This window comes from Ictalurus punctatus, chromosome 7 (assembly GCF_001660625.3).
Source record: "Ictalurus punctatus breed USDA103 chromosome 7, Coco_2.0, whole genome shotgun sequence".
Lineage (NCBI taxonomy): Eukaryota > Metazoa > Chordata > Actinopteri > Siluriformes > Ictaluridae > Ictalurus > Ictalurus punctatus.
Window position 1 is genome coordinate 25483685 of NC_030422.2, and position 19865 is coordinate 25503549.

Genomic DNA, 19865 nt, shown 5'->3' on the forward strand with positions numbered 1-19865 from the left:
ACGGAGATTATTAGAGAACTCTACACCGTGAAAAGGCATCTGCACTGCACCACCTGTAATCTCAACAAAGAGAGAGAGACGGAGAGAGAAGAGCGAGCGAGCGAGCGAGAAAGAAAGATTGAGATTTATCGCGTGCCTCCTAATCTCAAGAATTAGCAATAATATTCTACAGCGAAGCAACTTACAGCAGCATAACCTTATTTCCAAAGCGATTTCCGCATCAGATCGGCCTTCTGCCTAATTTTAATATTCGAATATTCAGTACAGTTAATGAATGGATATTCAGTTAACCGCTATGAGAAATATCTCCTTTAATTCACCAGCACTGTACTGTAGTTTAATACTGCGAATCGAGATTTATATCTATTATATAAACACAGCATTTCCCTAAGTGTTTAATTCCTCGTATATTACAGCAATTTACCAACATAAACTAATATTTCGCATATTGCGACACTTCATACTTTTTAACCTGTTGTTGGTCACGTTTAATGTTGTGGAACGTACACGAATCATTGTCATTACATTATAACAGCTATAAACAATTGTTCCCTCACCTCTTTCTGCGCATGCGCCTCTGTCCCGTGTCGGAAAAGCTTTACCTCCGACTGTTACAAAGCACTGACACTGGAGACTCCTTGTTACCATATGAAACGTATGCAGTGATGACTCCGCTGACCTTTTATATCGTTATAGCATAATCAATGCGCAAAACAATGTTATCTGACACGTACGTAATCATGTGGAACTGTCAGAAAAGATTTCAGGAGTGTTCAAACCATCTACACATCTGTATAAAATATATTTGTATTGTGTGTCTGTATATATATTTACTTTATTGTATTATCTCTCTTTTATTTCTTGCGTTTCCTATCAACCGCCCACTCCCGCCTGCATGAGGGTATAAAAAAAAAAAAAACGCCGCTGTTGGCAAAAAATATTCCCAGAAGTGGCGTTTCTTTTTCATCATTTCTCACCGACTTCATTTGGATGCAGGGCTTAACGAATACCTAATCAGTGATTTCAGTATCCGGTGCTTCAAATGATTACCCGGGTATTTGAATGCCTCTGCACTTCTCAATTTCCAGATAACTGTGTGTTTACATCAAAAACAGTAGATAGAACAATATACATATCATATCAAATCCCTACTCATTTCTACCGTCAACAGCTCAACCATACACTGAACAGACTTTACAGACCGGTCCTTTAAGCATAAGGGCTGCTCATTTATTGCAAACCTTGTTAATTAGAACAAGTATTCACTTTTTAAGGAAAATGAATCTGGAAATATTTATCGAACAGTGCAATTCTATCAAACCTGATCTATATCCCTTTTTTTGTTGTTATTTGCACAGCATATAGACATCCTCACCTTTATATTACATTTATACAAACCAGATAAACCAGATACCCAGCCTCTCACTACTCAAAGTGCATCCAGAATTTCAGAAAGCTTGACAGATGCTTTCTGGAGATTCACGAAACAATAAGCCAAAGGCGAGTACATTTTTGAAAATGTCAGATTCACAACAGTATTCTGAAGGGTGTGGCATATTGTCTGGATGACCACAATGTTGTTCATCAAGCCAAACAGGTCCAAGTGATCCTCAGATCTCACCAGGATCACACCAGATCAGAAGAAGCTTCAAGCCCACTGATGAAACGCTTACTGCTAAGTGTGGATGGACAGAATGTCAAAATAAAAGCGTGGGTGAGTTCCAAGCTGCCTACACATACTCAAGGTAATGAAGGCTTTACGCTGTAGCCTTCTGTCCAACCTTTGTGTTGCCAGGTAACCATACTCTGGCAGCGATGTCAGCCATCAGTTTGGCCACGTCTCAATCCAGCACAACTAGTTCACCTCAAGATCAAGTGGCGCCATGACTCACACATTCCAACACATCTGCACTCACAAAACTCTACACCTGCGAGTGATCACTTCAGATCCCACATCATGCTAAAGTTTAAATATAGCCACCAACAATTCTCACTCACTCATACACACACACACAATATTTTTCCATTGACAGGTCAACCTTCTCGAATAAAGAGAGCTGTTAAACAAGTTTCTTCAGTTGTCGTCAGGCTTACATACTTCTCCTGAAGTGACACGCAGCCTGGTCCATACCGTCACCCGGAACCATGTCACCGGTGACTTGCTTTCCTCGACACGCACACGCTCAGATATCCCCCCATGTTGTTTCTCAATGTGTCCTTGGACAAACTTTGGCATCTGAAGTGAGACTCGAGTGCCTTGACACACAAGTAAGCTTCCAGCTCAAGGGCGGCCAGAGAGAATAAAGCAAGCGGATAGGGCAGAGATTGTTGAGTGACGGCGTAAGCCGACACCCCGCGGTTGCGCAAGCACAAAGGCCGGGCCATGTCGGCGATCCTGTGAACAAAGGCTCTGCTATGTGATCGTTGGTCTGATGAATTATCAACTTAATGAGGAGCAGGCAAATCCAAGCCTTATATAATTCCTCAGGCACAACTGCATTGTTGGAAAAATACTTATGAGAGTGTGGAATTACACAGATCAGAGGTTGCAGATCATGCCCATATGACTAAGTCGCGTAATTTTTTATGACAATGTTGCAATAAATAAATAAATATATCAATTGCGTCATTCTAAGCCAGCGTTTCCCAACCTTTTTTCAGTCACGGCACCCTTTGAAAGAAAAAAATAATAAATCAATTTGTGGTACCCTACACAAACACTAATGCTAGACAGTGTTAGCTCCATGAGGATGAAGTTGATGGTCCAGAAGCATCTGGAGGTTTTCTTTTAAGAAATCTGTCCATATTCTTTTGCACTACACACGCATCGTCACACGCTAATTATTAGGATAAAACACATAGACTGATGTTGACGTGCTGCTGACAGGTCAGAGAGCGGGGTCGAGGGGGAGTATATATATCTGTATATATATATATATATATATATATATATATATATATATATATATATATACACAGAACCCTAGGTTATAGGTTTAACATCTTCCCCATAAAAGCATAACATTTTCTTACTTTTTAAAAGTTCAAGTGCTTTGTACACTAAAATAATTCGGTGTATTTATAAGTAGTCACATTCAGTCACGATTTCTCAGTAATTGAAAAACCTGTGATCCCATTATCCAGCACTCGGCCCCAGAGCTTTTTAAAATGAATAGTTTCAACTTGATATCTTTCTATTCAAGAAAGAAAGCAGATGTGTTGTTTGAGGGCAGCAAGGACACAATGTAGAGTCTCTCTGAGTGAATGCGTTATAATGCATTAGTGTGGATGCATACACAGAGCTGTGTGTTGTAAGAACACACAGAATGAAGACACTGTGTATATGAGAATGGACAGAGGAGTCTTGTAGTCTCGTAATCCCGCCTCAGCAAACTCAATTGTGCCAAAAGATTCTTGAGCTAAAAGAATCAATTACGTACATAAACACCAGACCAACTCATACAGCTACTGCACTGATGAGCACAAACTCCTTCAGTCAGTATTAACCCTACATGTCATGGCAAGTTACCAGGGATCAAATGATGTGCATGGGGTGGGAACAGTACAGAGAAACTCTACTTAAAGTAAAAGTAAAAAATGATCCACATTTAAATATGTTCAACTATTCAAGATGAAAAAGTAAATATTTTAACTGATGAAAAGAGCTGACCACAAGTTCAACATGCCTGACCCCGCATAGCTAGTAGCTAGCTCGCTAAGAAATCTGTCATAAGGACAATACTCTGCTAACTAAGGCAAAACTAGAATTTGGCCTGCTAGTTCGCTAATATTTAACCCTTTTGGAATGAAAACAAAACTAATGTACAAAACTTAACTAGCTAGCTAATATAACAAACCAATTGTACAAACTTAAAAACTAATTTTGTACAGAAATGTGCTTAAGTAAGAGTACAAATATTCAATTTTAACAATACTTGAGTACAAGTATTAGTACTTAAGCACAGTAACAAAGGAATATTACTCACGTATTCTCCAGCCATGGTGATGTGAATGTCAGAAAAGTTTGATCTCAACCAAATTTCCTGGTTAGTGTTAAGTGTAAACAAAAGATATTGACATTTTATGATGTATTTGTCCTGTGGCCTGCTTTAGGTCAGAAGACTGAAAAGTAAACTAAAACAAAAACCCGTAAACAAACCTATCAAATGTACTGCAAAGAAATGATATGGATACTGGACAGTTCACAAAACCAATGAGGTTCTAGGAATCTGAGAGGAAAAAAGGGCTGCGAGTGTGAAACTAGGAATCCACCGGAAATCCCAGGAAATCCAAACTGGCACTATATCAGATGGATGGGTGGATGGATGAATGATATATGGAGGGGGGAAGGATGGGGGGTGCAAGAATGATATATGGAAGGGTGGATGGATGGGGGATGGATGGCTAAATGGATGAATGGATGGGTGGATGAACGGATGGACGGATGGATGGATGGATGGATATGTGGATGAATGGATGGATGCTGGCTGGTTGGCTGGATGGATGGATGGATGGATAGATGGCTGGATGGATGGATAGATGGCTGGATGGATGGATGCTGGCTGGTTGGCTGTATGGATGGATGGCTGGATGGATGGATAGATGGCTGGATGGATGGATGCTGGCTGGTTGGCTAGATGGATGGATGGCTGGCTGGCTGGATGGATGGATGGATAGATGGCTGGATGGATGAATGGACGGATGGATGAATGGATGGCTGGATGAATGAATGGATAGATGGCTGGATAGATGGATGGATGGTTGAATGGATGAATGGAAGAATACATGGATGGATAGATGGATGGATGGATAGATGGCTAGATGGATGGATGGATGGATGGATGGATGGATATGTGCTGGCTGGATGGATGGATGAATGGATGGCTGGATGGATGAACGGATGGATGGATGGACCGATGGCTGGATGGATGGATAAATGGGTATGGATGGATGGATAAATGAGTGTGGATGGATGGATGAATGGATGGCCGGGTGGATGAATGGGTGGATGAATAGATAGATGGATGAATGGATAAATGGATGGATGGATGGATGGTATGGATGGATAAATGGGTATGGATTAAACTCACTGAACAGATGAACTCGTGACAGTCTCGCACCTGGCGAAGCGTCTCCATCCAGCAGGTTGTCGTCCTCTGTGGTGTGGAAGTCCATGATGACGCCGGCGCCATCGAGCAGCTCCTCATCGCTGCTGGCGCTGGTGATGCTGTTGTAGCTGTTCCTGCAGTAGCCTCTGTTAAACAGCTGCTCCGACTCCATTTAGATGTGTGGCACCCTGAGAACAACAACAACACACACACACATTTAAAACTTGGTTAAAATATTTATTCTTATAATATTGAGCAACATTTAACAGAGAACACAAAGGTGAAGACCAGCTCTTACTGAAACAAAGCTGGCTAATTTAAATACTTCAAACCAAACCATGAAGGCACACACTAAGCTACTCGATACAGTCAGTGTTTCTTTTCCACTCCTGTGACAGTGAAGAGCTGTCATTCTGTTCTAAAGTCCCTTGATCCTCTATTATATTCATATTGTTAAATATACAAATACTGTCATGTAAATACATCATCTGTACCACGATTAACTATTCACTGATTTAAGCTCTTTCTAATTCTAGTCTGTGATGATGTTTTGTCAGTGTGAGTGACTGCTGAGTCATTTCCAATTCAGTACATGAAAAAGCTTTAAAACACATTTAAAGCTACTTATGAAATAATACAATGCAGATGTTCTATGTAATATGTGCAATGTTGTAGCATGCTATTTCATTCAGTATCGTGCAACAGTTTGATTTTAATGTAAAAATTATTAGCTTTAAAGAGTGGTCGGCCACGCCCCGTTCATTAGGATCGGCAGACACACATTTTTCACTGACACACACACCCCACACATTCCTCCTTTACTGAGATTGACAGGAACAGAGGCCATGCTTCTTATACTGGGACTGACAGGCACCGAGGTTACAGGTTTCTCTCAGGATACATATGAGCCACGTACACTCAAAGTGTGTGAGGTTTTGGCATGATCAAATCAATCAGAACATATAGTGCTGTGAAAAAGCGTTTGCCCCACAATCTGATTATTATTATTATTATTATTATTATTATGCATTTTTTACTCTGAATATTGCAAAATTGACATCTTGCACACCAAAGAACAGAAGCACCACCAAACTTTCATGTCAATTTCCCTGACAGACTTTCCTTATATATGACTATAATAAAATCTGACCAAATACAATGTCAAAATTGTACACAAATTCAGAAATTCAGGCACGGGGTGTGAAATACCGGGTGAAAAAAAATTGCCACTCACAGTTTTGTCACCAGCTTAAAAACGGTCACAAACCAGCTTTACAGAAATCCGGGTGTAGGTTTAGCTCCCTAAATGAGCAACCAAAAGTGTCCAAGGAAAACATCCTGCACTGTGACTGACGGGCAGAGACGCTACACCACCACCTACACCACACACCTAAAATACAAAATACACTAATAACAAATATGTACATCTTTATCAATCTGCCACGTCAGTTTACCAGATTATTTGTGATCACGTTCCAACTTTTTCCTCAGACACACTGTTTTGAACTGAATCTGTGAATCGTCGCACCCCCCCCAAATTAATCAGATTTTGATGAAGGTAGAAACTCGACGGTACTGACAGCCGAGCAGTGCCTCAGCATCACCCCCTGTTGGAGCTGGGATCAAATCTCACCTGAGCACCGTCAATAGAGAGCAAATGAATGCAAGTCCATCCATGTTAACGTTTCGGAAAAGCACCAAGTCACATCAAGTGCTTTTGTACACACTGACCCATCAGGTCACAACTCAGACGTAATCCAGAACACAAACATGGAGGACTGAGTTACAGTGACAAAATGTATTTTCTTGGTGAGCGGATATAAGGAAATTTACAACAACAAAAAAAAAATGTTGAATCGAAATTATTCAACTGCCAACTTTCGAAAGTTGCGGTGTGAATAAAAATAACATTTTGCCTATTTTTGGGACTTTCACTGGTACACAATGTGACATCCCACTTTAACTCTAGCTGCAAACAGTCAAGTCACACAAGCAGGTGCTGTTCTCAGGATTTTCTTCCTACAAAGCTACAGCGAAGCCAAACTACCTCCTCGTCACCCGAGTTTATTTCACCAAACTTTATTTCCATCTACAATACTGAGAATAATAAATCTAATCTAGACAGCAAGCTAAGTCACTCAGTTAACGGGTACTAGCTAGGACTGGTATCTACACACCTTTTCCTCACGGTAGAACGGCTTCTAGTTTCTGCTACATCATTCAGGTAACCAGTTATTACACAGTAACCTGAACTTGTGAGACATCCTACACCTCCTTTCACATAAATGCGATGATTGTAATCATGAGCTATTGTCAAAAGCTTCAAAAAGCCAAAGAACCACATTCTCAAAACAGCTACTTTCTGAAATGAATTATATAAAAGAGTAATAATGTGCTAAAAGCAGAGAAAAAGCTCAGATCTAATAGATCATATTTCAAACGCTTACAAGCAAATTCAGTGGGCGGATGAAAAATGAGTCAATATTCATCATCAAGTCTCTCTGCGGCTGTAATCTCTCATCTTAATGCTCTCCAAGAACAATCTGGAGCCTGACTCTTAGGAGAAATTATTTCCCCAAACCCCTTTCTCTCTCTCTCTCCCTCTCTCTCTCTCTCTCTCTCAGAGATGGACCATGACTCATCACGTGAAGCCTTACAGTCACAAGTCTTAGCTGGAAGGAGTTCAATTAGAATAACGGGAATAATTATACCATGTGCAGTGCCTACTTTCTAAACCTGATGCTTTCATGCAGATCTTGTGATCAGAATCTAAAAAAAAAAAAAAAAAAAAAAAAAAAAAAAAAAAAAAAAAAAGCCCAACATTTTTCTACAGTGGATCTCTCTCAGGCCAAATCTGAGCCACATACACCCGGAGTGTGTGAGGATTTGGCATGATCTAATGAGTCATAATGTAACATTTTAGCTATGTGTAAAACTAGGTGGAAAAAAAAGATGCCTACAGTTTCATCACCAGTTCAAACATTTCAATTCAGTGTGATTATGTATAGCGTTAATAACGACAGACATGGTCACAAAGCAGCTTTACAGACATCTGGATGGAGATTTAGATCTCCTAATGAACAAACCTGAAGCGACAGTGGCGAGGAAAAACTCCCTGAGACCTCATGAGGAAGAAACCTTGACTCAAAATGAACCCACCCTGTTCTGGGTGACACCAGATACTGGGATTATAAATCATTACAGTATACAGGTGTAGAAGAGTAAAGTCGAACTGTACTGTGTGTTGAAAGGGTGTTTCATTTAAGCAGAATATGAAAAGAGTCCTGGGATAAGAAAAGGACAGTGTTTATGATCACAGCAGCAGATCTTAGGTAGAAATCTACACTATACTGGTGAGATTATCTATTGAAGGAAAGAGGAATAAATTGTTTTAGGAAAGTGCTTTATACTATTCACGTGGAACCATCAGCATCACATCAGGTAAGAAGAAAAGACTAAGAGTCTGAACCTTTGACTAAAATACATTAAAGTCCCCATGAAGCGCCTTGAAACACGCAGCGTTATTCGATGTGTTGACGTAATTTCCACTGAAGCAGGAAGTCAGGGCAGGACATATATAGTGGCTCCTCCCCCTTTTTAAATAGTCAAAAGAGTTTAGCTTACCTCAAAGCCCAGGCTAAGCCGTACGTGACAGTTGGTACCATAAATTTGTTATAATGTCGGGGGCGGGACGCTTCAGATTCTACAGAGCATTTGATTGGACAGAAAAGCTGAAGTGCAGAACGATGTCATCAAAATCGTTGATCCATATCGGTGGTAGAGAGAGACTTCAAATTTTGAATGCATATATCTTCTAAATGTGAATTTTGTCATTGTCGTGGAGCAAACTAGCTTATAAATAACCTTACGGCTAACATCCATACTAAAAGCCGCAAAACTTCCCTTTTGATTTCATGGGGAATTGAGATATATCTGGGTTTAAAAAAAAAAGAGATCTATAGACTAGGCTACAATGATTTAGAAATGTCCTCTGTGATTGAAGAAATGTAAAACTCTGGTCTAAGGTAATCCTCCGATAATGAAGAAGTCTAAACACTAACAGTGTGGCTATACGAAGTCTGAGCTCAAATCACATCTCTAAGCGCTCCATTACTCCTGTGAAGTTCATACATATAGACTTAATTACATCATCAAACTCAAGATCTACTTCCAGCCTCATTCCATTTAACACTGCGTAAAAAGCAGGTGATTTCACTGCTCACACCCTGACAAAGATGAAAACAATGCCACAGCATTTAGCAAACAGTTTTGTTTTCACTCATATTTCCTTTCAATTGGCATTAAAACCATTCGAGCTGTGGATTACTCTTTTTTTTTAATATTGTAGCTAGCTAAAACTGACATTGATGCTTCTTCTGACAAGTGACATGTACGCTGCTGTACGTCTATATAACTAGCGTTGTCAGATGGCTAGCTAATTATAAATAAATAAATAATCAGATAACCTCGAAATATCATATAGATGTCTATGGAAATGAACAATATTTAGAGGTGATCTGATTGTTTATCTATAGTTAGCTAGCCATCTGACAATGTTAGTTATGTAGGCGTATGTAAAGGAATGAAGATGGTGGTTAGTGTCCATGTGATAGCGTCTCCGTCGTTTTCCAGTCGTCTGCTTCCACTTGAAATTGTGACCAGAACACGACAAGTATTAAACCGTTCCTGTGAACCAAAGTCACTCAGTAAGATGAACTGCAGAGCAACTTCAAAGCCAATACATCATTCATTCGTTCTTTCATCTTCGGTAATTGTATCCTGTCAGGGTCGCTGTAAACAGTAATGTCATTATACGGCTTGAGGGCACTCCCCTCACTACTACTTCTCAAAACGAATGAAAAAGCCGTCTGAGGCAGATCCAGCGTAGTTGAAAGGTTTAAAGCATGAAATGTAATTTATTTAATTCAATTCAAGCTCTCTGGCACTCAAAGTAAGATATAACAGGACTGACCCCTGACAAGCACCACTTTGAAAGAGCAGGACAGTTTAACCCAGCCAGACGAAACTCGGCTCAGAGACAGAAAACATTAATTCTTGTCAAGCTGATTTACTCAGAGCAGGAGAATTAACGAAGCCCATCTCAATTACGAGCCTGGATTCCATAATCTTCAGCACGGTCATGGTTAATGCATTGTACAGTACAAAAACACAGATTTACATCTGATTAGGGGTTTTCCGTCCAATAGGAAACACAAAAAAATGCGAATGATTGAAATTTATATTTAAATCCCACGCTTCAGCAGAACATTCGTTATAAATATCAACTTCAGGGAGGTAAGAGTAAATTGGCTTCATGTTGGGTGGCATCACACCACCCAGAACAGGGTGGGTTCCCTTTTGAATCAAGGTTTCTTCCTCATGAGGTCTCAGGGAGTTTTTCCTCGCCACTGTCGCTTCTGGTTTGTTCATATGGGGATCTAAATCTACATCCAGATTTCTGCAAATCTGCTTTGTGACCATGTCTGTCGTTATTAACGCTATACATAATCACACTGAATTGAATTCCATTCCTATTTTCACACTGTGAAATATTAACATTGTGATCAATTGTTCCACAATGCACTTTTTGTATTGTGCATATTGTGATATCTCTTTATTACATATTTATTACATTTTTAGAACATATTTACCATCTGTAAGAAGCTGATGTTAACATTTTTTGCTTCGTGTTTAACAGATTAAAAAAAAACAATCAGTTAATATTTTTTTTATAAATAAAAAAGAAAAGTTTTTTTTAAATGATAAAATATCATTAAATGTATCATAATATTTATTAATAATAAACAAATATTTATAACAATTTCTAAAAAATAAAATAAAATGTATTATGTGTTTATTAATGATAAATTTGACTTTTTTAATGAAACATTATTGTATTGCCCTATTGGCGTTTGTGGATAAACCTATATATCGTGATACATATGGTGCATGTTAGAAATGATATTCCCGTCATATCGCTCACCCCTAGTAGTGCATACAAATCACATTTTATTATTCAAAAACAAAAATAAAAAATTCCAAAGTGAACTCTTTATTGCACGAGAAACAGTTTACACAGTAGAAATACGATTTCTTTACACTGATCACACTTTTCATACTGATACACTTTTCCTAAACAAACATTGCACACGTAGTCCATTGGAATTATGAATTTGAATTCATATTCAAATCCCAACCTCATTGAAGCGCTGACAAACAAACCCAGCACGGCCCTGACTAACCGTTTCAATATCATGCTTTTCCATAAGAAAACATTGCGAAACATTACAAATGCATTTACAAATGTGAGTTCAGCCGAATCCATACTGAACAGTTCAAACGTAAAATCAGCACAGCTCTGGCTAATGCTTTACTGAAACCCGCTCAGGGACACGATGTTTGTCCTGCCACGTCTCTGTCTGATGTATTCATAGGACACATCATCGGCTGCAACCTGCACCGAGAGTGATGATCATTTCACCATGGCAACCCAGGAGCAGTGAGGAGGCGAGAGCGAGAAAAGGTGTGCACCTAAAAGGAATTAGAGAAGCGCCCGATAAAGCAAGGCAACGTTACGCACGTATGTGTACGATCGATCCACTTTCTCCTCCGTGCTGGAGGAACGCTATCGCATTTCACCCACTTTCATGCAGGCGTGTCATTAGTTGACACAAAGGAACGAGTCCCAGAAGAACACAGATGTATGTTGACTGAAATGTGAGAATGCGGTCAACCTTTTCATGCAGTATTTATACTGTTTCCGCTGCTGAGACTGATAGCGTTGCAAAACATCTCCTGCAAACTCTTATCCCTGCTGTCATAGAGGCATAAACTAGGTCCGAGATGAATCAGCAGTTTCAGAACCACCTGAAATACACATCTAATAATGAAACAGCACGAACACGACCTTAACCGCAGATTCAGGCAAGATACTACGAGTGTAATGATACACAAAATTCACATTTGATATGATACATTGGTGTCTTGATACAATATTAAATACAGCGAAATAAGCACTGCCTAAATATGTGCCTTAGGTTTCCATTTTCAACCGATTATAATGAACATTCAGCATTATCATACTCTCAGCAGTATAAAACGATTTAATGAAAAATACCGTGCGTTAGAATGTATTTCAATTCAACATGGCTAATTAATAAATTTTTTGTTCTTTGGACAAGTTTTCATTAGTGTTCATGGTTGCCAGGTCATAACAAAATGCCCACCCCTCCCCAACTACATATCTGAAATTGTACACGAAAAGACATGAAAGTAGCCAAATTCTTTCTGGCACTGGAAAAGTGGAACGCATTTTGCTTCTCTTTTTCGTCCAAAATCTCCAACTGCAATTTAGTGTAAAAAAACCAAACAAACAAAACTGCGACCCTGGAAAGCCTGACAGTGTGACTCTAAACAAGGCATGTCTGAAGTCACACAGCTCTCTGTAGCTCAAATGAGTTTTTAACCTTGCATTCTCCTCTATACTGAGTAGAGTACGGCTGTGCCGTATCGTATCCTCCATGATACACAGATACACTCGTAAAAAAGGAGCTTCCTCCGTAATACGCAAGCGGTCAGGACACAGACGATCAGAAGTGAATCAAACGTCTGTGATTTGTAAAGTGTGTCAAAAACCCGTATCAACTAAACAGCGGAAACACATCAAATTTGTTACTCCACCTCAAGCAAAAACACCGACCAGAATATGAGGATATCCTTCGAGGAGAAAGTAACGTCAAACACCAAAAACATAAGTGTTGAATGTTACTATTTTCATATCATAATTGATATCGTTATCTCAAAAAAAAAATACCATGAAATATTGTGATGTAGTTTTAAGTCTATATCGCCCAGCCCTAGAGTCTCATATCTGCAACTGTGACCTTTGCACCTGCCAAGCTATCGAATCGAGAACCTTCGAATGATATGATGCACCGTATTGTCACTATGCATAAAATCCCATTCCCAAAATCCCAGTTCAGCTGAAACAAGATGACACACATGCACCAGTAAGAATGATTAAAAGTTAACTCAAATGTAGTGGAAATTTACAGTTAATCTTATACTGAAACCTTGGACAAGCTTTTCTAGCTTTTCTAATGACGGTAATTGTATGTAACGCAGTAAACACACCCGCACGTGTTAGAATTCCGAGGAAAAGCTGTAACTTTGCATTTCCTGGAAGAGGACATTGAACTTCCTGGTTTCTCGTGTTATTAATTAATCAGTTAAAAAGTAAAGATGGCACTGATCCAGTTCCCAGAATCAGGATCGGGCCAAAAATGGTGGATGGGAGAAAAAGGGAATGAATGCAATCCAACCCTGTAACAAATAGATTAGAAAACAGATTGGAAGTGGGGTTGAGAACTGAAACAGATTTTTATTACGCTTATGATTTATACTTTAATTGTATTTATTATACAGGTTGTCCCAAACGTTTCCATACATAGGGGACTACTGTGTGCTTGCCAGCACCTCAGCGGATGTGCCTTCGTCAGTGGATGTTCCTGGACGTCCGCTTCTCACTCCCAGTCTTTTTGAATTCGTTAATAAGTTTAGTTACAGTGTGGTGTGTGACGTGCTCGCCATGTTTCCTGTTAAAGTCCAACGCAACCCTGCGACAGCTTCCTGATCCAGCCATGAGTATGATTTCAATACGTTCTTCTTTTGTCAAAGGCGTTCTTAAAGGCTATCTGGGAAAGAAAATTTTATATATATATATATATATATATATATATATATATATGTATATGTGTGTGTGTGTGTGTGTGTGTGTGTGTGTGTGTGTGTGTGTGTGTTAATTAATTTAACACTTGTTAATTAAGTGTTAATTTCCCCTATGTATTGAGACTTTTTGGACACCCTGTATTTGCAATGTAAATGGTTATCGCGTGAGAGTTTTTTGTTTGTTTTTTAACTGTGGTTTCGTTTAAGGCAGGGGTTCCCAAACTTTTCCAGGGCAAGGCCCCACAAATGGCATTAACATTTGACCGAGGCCCCACTTTTGCAAGATGTCTTTAAAACACATTAAAAATACAGACTTCTGAATATATCCCCCTTTTTTTTATATTAATAATTACATCATACATCTTTACATAACATTACATTATGAAATGATTGTGTGTGTGTGTGTGTGTGTGTGTGTGTGTGTGTGTGTGTGTGTGTGTGTGTGGTTGTCTGACAGTGAGAAAGAGAAAACATCATAGTGGGAGGGATGGGCTTGGTGGCTCCGACCAAATTGTTGAGGCCCCCTAAATGTGGCATGTGATTAGCTATGTACTGTTTCCTGTTTTTTGTTTTAAAGTGCTTTAGTTAAAAAAAAATCTTTCTGAAGCTTAATAGTTTAAAAAAAAAAAAAAAGATTGTATAGGCATTGATATCAGCTGATACTCAAGGTTTCATTATCAGTATTGGTACCGGAAAAGAAAAAGCGGTATTGTACCATCTGTAGTAAAAGTTGTAATCGTTGGCAAATTACAGGAATAACAGTGGTAACAGTTCACATCGGGCTGCACACATCACACCACACCACCTTGTTGTGGATTATTTAAAACAGCACAAGTTTAAAAAATAAACACACACACACACACACACACACACAAACACACAAGGAAACCAAACATCACACCAAGCCATTTTCAAACACACTGATGACGCAGTGAAGAAGACGTACTGCATACTTGTAGGAAATATTCTCTGCCGGAACAAGGCTGGAGAAACATGCTCTAAACTATACACACACACACACACAACAAGCAGGTTTATAAAATAGTTTTAAAGCACACCTATTATGGTTTTGAAATGTGCCTAATTTTGTTTTAAAGGTCTCATACAATAGAGTTACGTGCATCCGAGGTCAAAAAACACTTTAACATGCTTATAATTTAAACTGCAGCATTGCTTTTTTTTTCCCCCCAGTGTCAAAAATGACTCATTAAATGATTCGTTCTAAATGATTCATTCTAAATGATTCGTTCTAAACTCCTCCTTTCAGACAGCACACTCTGCTCTGATTGGATAGATGTCCCAGTCTGTTGTGATTGGTTTACTGCTGTCAGCGAGCACCCGATGAAGACCAGAGGCGGGGCTTTTTGTTACAAACCTACATAGGTTAGTACAGGAAGTAAGGTCTGGAATCGCTGACGATTCTTTTCAGCTGTTCAGAATAGATTCCTTCTTTTGGGAGTCAATAACTCAATTTGTCCTGCACTTTGCCTTCTTAAACTTTGCAGACTTTTTACATTCACAAACAGCTCTACATGAAAGATAATATCTGAAAAACCATACTAGGCACACTTTAAGCCATTTTTGTCTAGGACTTTTGACATTCTTTAGCATGACATGAAAGTTTAAGTCATGCTTTTCATATTGAGGGTAAAATGTGTGCAGCGAGAAATGTAGAAAGATCTAGAACGTTGTGAAAGCAGTGGCAGGGAGCTTTGACATGGTACATACACGTTCAGGATTTTTCCTTGTTTGTTATAGTGTAATTATCTCCCGGATATTCATGAATGTGCCGCCCTGTCACAAGATTCAAACACATTTATTATTCTGTAATTATCCATGGGTTGTGTTTATGTGATCAGCAGATTGCCCGAGACAAACTTCTCCTCCTGCATAGCAATAATCCATCCTTCCTCCTAGTCCAGTACACCTCCATCTTTTTCCATATCTCTTCATGTGCACTATATATCATATCACACACCACTGACCGCTTTTGAACACTTCAAAAGAGCAACAGTAAGCAACATGGCTGCCTCTAAATTAAAGGCTAAAAGGTTTAGTGAGATCGAGAGCTAATATGCATTACAAATCATGCTATGTCTACAGAATTCATCCCTCATATGCATTAATGGATCACTTTTCATAAACGTTACAGTCGAAACAGAAACGAAGGCCGGGTCGCTACGTTGTGCATTTGTGAGCTGTAAAGTGGCTCGTGAGTACAGAGAGGAACATCTTGATACTCGTGTAAACCCACACATGAATCACGGACGTTCTCGTCTATTTCAGGTGTGCTGCCAATATTGTCACAATATGCTTATAAGAACTACGCACAGGACACCGCGTGGAAATTCAGCACCATGTAAATCTGTGTTAAACATGACAGAGCTGTATGAAACCCCAAAAACTACTGAAGAGTGCTTCCTGGAGTGTCTCTGTACCGAAGATAAAACATACAGGAACTCTTTCCCTATAGGATACAGCAGAATTTACACCAACACATCGGATGTGATATATGGTACAATACCTGTAAAGACGCATTGTGACGAAGTGAATCATGGAAATGTGCGATTCACATTTTAGGCAACTTTGAAGCTCTGATTCTGGTTAAAATGACGTCTTGGACGCTGCTACAGAGCTCGTTATGTTTCAGTCCATCACGTCCCTGCCATCCCCCCCCCCCCCCCCGGAGTCAGAGCTTTTATCAGTCAATTTTTTTGGGAGGACTTATTTATTTATTTATTTATTTATTTATTTATTTATTTATTTTAAAGATATGCTAAGCCTTTAGTACACTTTGTTTACAATATTAAACCTCTGTTCGTAGGAATTTGAAATGTATTCAGTTTTATACAGCACGTTATTTTGCATTGTTTATGATTCAGAAATAAAAAAAAGAGGGTTTTTTTTTTTCCAGTCAGTCTTTTTTTTTTTGTTCATTAAAATTTAATTTCAAATATTCTGAGAATCAAAGTGAATCTAATCATGAAGCCAGTATCGTGAAACGAATCATGACGACCCCTACGTACACACGGTTATTTACAGAAGGCAATACAAGTGCTGCGTCCCAATTCGCCTAAGCCCATCCAAAACACTAAATGTGATTAGAATGTGTGTATCCCAAATCATAGTATGTTAAAATGAGCATCCCAAAGGTACCTGGATGGTCTACTATTTACAGTAGATTTATGAAAAGTGTGGATCCGTGGACACTTTCCCTGCATCTCAATTCAGCTACTTATACTACACACTAAAAGTATCTACCCGTTTTGTGAAGAAAATTAACATGCATTTGAGAGTACGCGATTACTGGGACATACGAACACGTCATGTAACGGAAGAGAACGTTGTTGCCTAGTTACGCGGTTACATCATCACCGTAAACAAACTCTTTGTTGCATTTCAGCTTTTCTCCATTCATTATTCCTTATATAGTTTATACTATATAATTTAATTTACCATTCCCTTGATTTATGTTTGAACATACGTCCATGATTTCGGCGAAGTTGTGCCGGAGTGGGCAATAATAGCTGAAATAGTGCCCACTTATCCACACCTCGAAAATCGACCATCCGGGTACCTCCGGGATTTCAACATACTACCATTTAGGACACACTAATTCTACTCTCGGATACTCGTTAGGATGTATAGTACAAATTGAGATGCAGAAATATAGTATAAATTATATAAGGATTAATTAATGAAGAACAGTTGAAATGCAACGAGGAGTTTGTTTACGGTGACAGAGCGCATAACTAGGCAACGACGCTCTCTTCCATTACATGATGTGTTAATGTGTCCCAGTACTTGCATACTCTTGTGCTACACACTCACATGTATGTACGTTTTCCTTTACAAAAAGCGTGCATACTTTTAGTGCATAGTATAAGTAGGCGAATTGGGACACAGCGATGGTGTAAACTTTCCAGACGCAAAGTCTGTAAAACATTACTGACATGACGGATTCAGACGGGACTAAAATCTTAGAGATACTCCCAAAACAATTACATTACCCCACATGACCCCTACTTCCCTATGTCAAAACTAATGCAGCCCGAATGCAGCTTAAAGTCTCCGTGAAGTGCCTCGAAACGCACAGTGTTATCCGCACATCATTTCCACTCCAACAGGAAGTCAGGGTGGGACTTATCACGTGGCCCCTCCCCCTTTTTAAATAGCAAATAGCTTTCAGCTTACCTCACAGCTCAGGATAAGCAAGGTGATTTTTATAATGCCGGGGGCGGGACAATTCAGTTTCTACAGAGCATTCGATTGGACAGAAAATCTGATGGGAAGCCGAAGTGCAGAATGATGTCATCAGAACTGTCGGTCCGTATCAGTTGTAGAGAGAGAGAGAGACTGTACAGTTTGAATGCATAAATCTTCTCAATGCGAATTCTGTCTTTGTTTTGAAGCACACTGGCTTATGGATAACCTTAAGGCGAACACATTCATACTAAAAGCCACAAAACTTCCATTTTGATGTGATGGGGACTTTAAGTTAGTTGATGGCACTATAGTGAAACACAGATCACGTGACCACAGACAGAGCACAATGTCTGGGAAAAAGACCAGAACAGTGCAGCACTTACCAGCAACAAACAAGGTGTGTGTGTGTGTGTGTGTGTGTGTGTGTGTGTCAGGTTAAACACACCATAGTTCAGCTGAGACTCAACTTAAATCTCTGTCTAATCTAAACAATATGGCGCGTGCAAGTAACAGTTTACTCTTCAACACATGAACGTCCAGTGCTGTGAGAATACACTGCGGTGTAATTGTGTAAATCCAGCTGTGTAACGTTATTATCACACACTTGTGTGAGCTCATGGCCTGATATAAACATAGAAACACTCTGCAGACTGACCTCGCGCTTTTATTTCAACCCTGACACATGTTTACAAGTAAACATAATAACTATTATTATCTACATGCATCACCTTGACAGCTGATCTAAACAAGCCAACAGTGACATTACACACACACATACACACACACATACACGCGCGCGCGCACACACACACACACACACACACTTACTAAATCGAGGTCGTGTGCAAAACGAAATAAATGCATTTTTACCTCGACAAAGCCTCGGGTTCAATCATGCTTTCACCAAACCATCAAACATACCAACAACCTCCTTTGAAATGTTATCTGACATTTTTATTCCTCCTTTTGATGGTGATGCTGCTATGATTCTTTCTCTTTTTCTTTTTTTTTTTTGTCTCTAGTCCGGTTGCTGTCCGTGACGTCACTTCCGGACAGATTTTAACCTCTCCGTTTCCTCCTGTTGAAACGCGCAGAGCTTCTAGAAACTGCTCATGTGCACTGTTTGAGTAATACAGTGAAGAATAAAATAACCGTGCCGTTATAGGAAAATCATCAACCACCCGGAAGTTGATTCATTTCCTACAGCAGCACTTCCCGACATGATGACTCCGCTTATCCCTGCTGAAAGAAAAAACAAACAAACAAACAAAAAACCAATAGAAATAATCACAAGTGCTAATGGTTTCCACTTCAAATAGCATTACAAACCATCAGCTAACCATTAAAACCATTACCATTACTGCTCTTAGACATAAACGACTAGAGATCCACAGGGACCATTACTGTTTCCATTAAAACCAGTACAATTTCCATTAAAACCATTACCATTACTGCTCTTAGACATAAACGAGTAGAGATCCACAGGGACCATTAGTTTCCATTAAAACCAGTACAATTTCCATAATAACCATTAAAACCATTACTGCTCCTAGACATAACATGCCACCAATAGAAAGCAACAAATTACGAGTAGAGATCCACAGGGACCACTAGTTTCCATTAAAACCAATACAATTCCCATTATAACCATTAAAACCATTACCGCTCCTAGACATAAACGAGTAGAGATCCACAAGGACCATTACAGTTTCCATTAAAACCAGTACAATTTCCATTATAACCAATAAAACCATTACCATTACTGCTCCTAGACATAAACGAGTAGAGATCCACAGGGACCATTACAGTTTCCATTAAAACCAA

General features: G+C 39.2%; 1 protein-coding gene across 7 annotated transcripts in view; it reads right to left on the reverse strand.

The window, feature by feature from the left end:
- The window catches only part of clcn3 (chloride channel 3), a 45877-nt gene extending 26791 nt beyond the window's left edge, over positions 1-19086 (reverse strand). Inside the window, exons 1-2 of one of the 7 annotated variants that reach the window (XM_017471699.3) lie at positions 18912-19086; positions 5091-5296 (exon numbers count right to left, since the gene is read on the reverse strand). In XM_017471699.3, coding sequence (XP_017327188.1) covers positions 5091-5280 — 190 coding nt within the window. In that variant the 5' untranslated portion in view covers positions 5281-5296; positions 18912-19086. Of the gene's footprint in view, positions 1-2094; positions 2296-5090; positions 5297-18911 lie in introns of those variants that run through there. The other 6 variants (XM_017471701.3, XM_017471708.3, XM_017471707.3 and 3 more) reach the window with 6 other exon arrangements.
- Between the last annotated feature and the right edge of the window lie 779 nt (positions 19087-19865).